This window comes from Bos javanicus, chromosome 15 (assembly GCF_032452875.1).
Source record: "Bos javanicus breed banteng chromosome 15, ARS-OSU_banteng_1.0, whole genome shotgun sequence".
Lineage (NCBI taxonomy): Eukaryota > Metazoa > Chordata > Mammalia > Artiodactyla > Bovidae > Bos > Bos javanicus.
The window spans coordinates 78,589,135-78,591,610 of NC_083882.1; the positions used below are offsets into that span (position 1 = coordinate 78,589,135).

Below are 2,476 nucleotides of genomic sequence, written 5' to 3' on the forward strand. Positions count from 1 at the left end.
TGCTTGGACTATACTTTGCCAGGCTCCTCTCTCCATGGAATTTTCCAGGCAAGATAATGGAGTGCATTGCCATTTCCTTCTCCAGTGGATGTTAACAATCCTGGAATCAAACCTAGGTCTCCTGCACTGTGAGCAGATTCTTTACCATCTGGGCACCAGAGAAGCCAAATATTGATGGCATATATAACTTGGGTCTGGAATTGTCTGATCCCTTGTTATGCACCATATCACTGGGGGAAAGAAACTATGCTGTACTCAACTTGTAATCAAAATGTCCATGACATATAGACACAAATAGATGTTCTATATACATTCTTCAAGAGAATGTGTAAATAAACAATTGTACATGTAAGTGTTTTCCCCTTTAAGTGCTTTTTCCCCCAGTATAAGTGTTTTTTTTTTTTTTTCTATTGTCTTTTAGACCAACTGCTTCTAATACCTGAACTCAGCTTCTGTCCAGACTGGATGGAACCAAGGAACAATGTAACTTACTTTGTCCTCCTGGGCCTCACACAAAATCCAAAGGAACAGAAAGTACTTTCTGTTATGTTCTTGCTCTTCTATATTTTGACTCTGATGGGCGACCTGGTCATTATTATGAATATAACTGTCAGTAAGACCCTGAACTCACCGATGTACTTTTTTCTTGCTAGCTTATCATTTATTGATGTCACTTATTCTTCTTGTATTACCCCTAGAATGATTTCAGACTTGTTCTTAGGGGAAAAGGTCATATCATTTGAATCTTGCATGACCCAGCTGTATACAGAGCACTTTTTTGGTGGATCAGAGATCACCCTGTTGGTGATGGCCTATGACTGCTATGAGGCCATCTGTGAGCCTTTGCATTCTTTGGTGATCATGAGGCAGAGGGTGTGTGTTGTGTTGCTAGTGGTGTCCTGGGTTGGGGGTTTTCTGCACTCAGCAACTCAACCTAGCACTGTTTGTGGGCTCCCATTCTGTGGCCCAAATGTCATTGATCACTTTATGTGTGACATGTTCCCTTTACTTAGACTCGTGTGTACTGACACCTATCTCATTGGCATCTTAGTGCTGGCCAATGGAGGGCTGATCTGCACTCTTGGCTTTCTGCTCTTACTCGTCTCCTATGGAGTCATCCTGCACTCTCTGAAGAACCTGAGTCAGGAAGGGAGGCGGAAAGCCCTCCATACCTGGGGTTCCCACATCACTGTGGTTATCTGCTCCTCTGTTCCCTCTATATTTGTAAAGGCAAGACCTGCTAAGACCTTCCCCACTGGCAAATCATTGAGCGTGTTTTATACAGTCATAAGTCCCATGCTGAACCCATTAATCTACAGTCTAAGAAACTCTGAGTTAACTAATGCTATGAAGAAGGTCTGGAGAAGGAACATCATATCTCATTTTAACTAAGTGTATTAATTACTATGAAAGGAATCATTTGACATCAGGGGACATTTCCTTTGAATGCAGAAGTCATTTTGTGCTTAGTCACTCGGTCATGTCCAGCTGTTTGCAACTGCATGGACTGTAGCCTGCCAGGCTCCTCTGTCCATGGGGATTCTCTAGACAAGAATACTGGAGTGAACTGCCTTGCCCTCCTCCATGTGATCTTCTCAACCCAGCGATCGAACCCAGGTCTCCCCCATTGCAGGCAGATTCTTTACAATATTAGCCACCAGGGAAGCCATTTTACAATTTGATTCTGATTTCTCTTTCTTCAACAAGTTTATGATGATCATAATTAAAGATTGCAATTATACATCTGTGCTATTAATAACAGTTTTCCTCCTTACTAGAATGTAAGGTCTATAATTACTTGTATATAACTGTACCCAGAATGGTATAAAACCTATATAGCAAAAAAAAAAAAAAATGTATAATGAATTCATGAGAAAATTATTGCACTGATTTTTAACTAATTTATGTATGCTCAGTCGCTTCAGTCATGTCTGAATCTATGTGACCCTACAGACTGTAGCTCATCAGGCTCCTCTGTTCATGGAATTCTCCAGGCAAGAATACTGGAGTGGGTTGCCATACCCTCCTCCATGCGATCTTCCTGACCCAGGGATTGAACTGGCATCTCTTATGTCTCCTGCATTGGCTGCTGGTTCTTTACCACTAGAGCCACCTGGGAAGCCCAACCAATTTATGGACTTATATTTTTTACTCTTTTTCATGAAAAAAAAAAAAAGAGCAAAAAAGATATTGCAGTTCATGGAGTAGCAATGAGTTGGACTTGGTGATTGAACAACAATAACAACTCTTTTTCAGGACAGGATGATTTTTATTTAGATTCTTATCATTTAAATGAACTTTTTAATTGATAGAACTTAAAATATTTATTTATATATATATTGCCCTTTTTAAAACTATACTTCCATGGCATTATGCAAAAAATCTTTAACTTAATACTTTCCTATTTACAAGAAGATCTGAAGTAAAACAGATATCAATAAACAGCATAAATGGAAACCAAACAATATGGTATGCA

The 2,476-nt window shown here is 39.6% G+C and overlaps 1 protein-coding gene across 1 annotated transcript; it reads left to right on the forward strand.

The window, feature by feature from the left end:
- The first annotated feature begins 465 nt into the window (after positions 1–465).
- On the forward strand, positions 466–1,600 carry LOC133261423 (olfactory receptor 4A47-like). Its single transcript, XM_061439905.1, has one exon. The coding sequence runs from the start codon at positions 466–468 to the stop codon at positions 1,390–1,392; it is 927 nt and encodes a 308-aa protein (XP_061295889.1). The 3' UTR covers positions 1,393–1,600.
- Positions 1,601–2,476: the final 876 nt, after the last annotated feature.

Bases quoted from the DNA above. Each gene is read 5' to 3' on its own strand.
- LOC133261423 (XM_061439905.1), top strand. From the start codon at position 466: ATGGAACCAAGGAACAATGTAACTTACTTTGTCCTCCTGGGCCTCACA.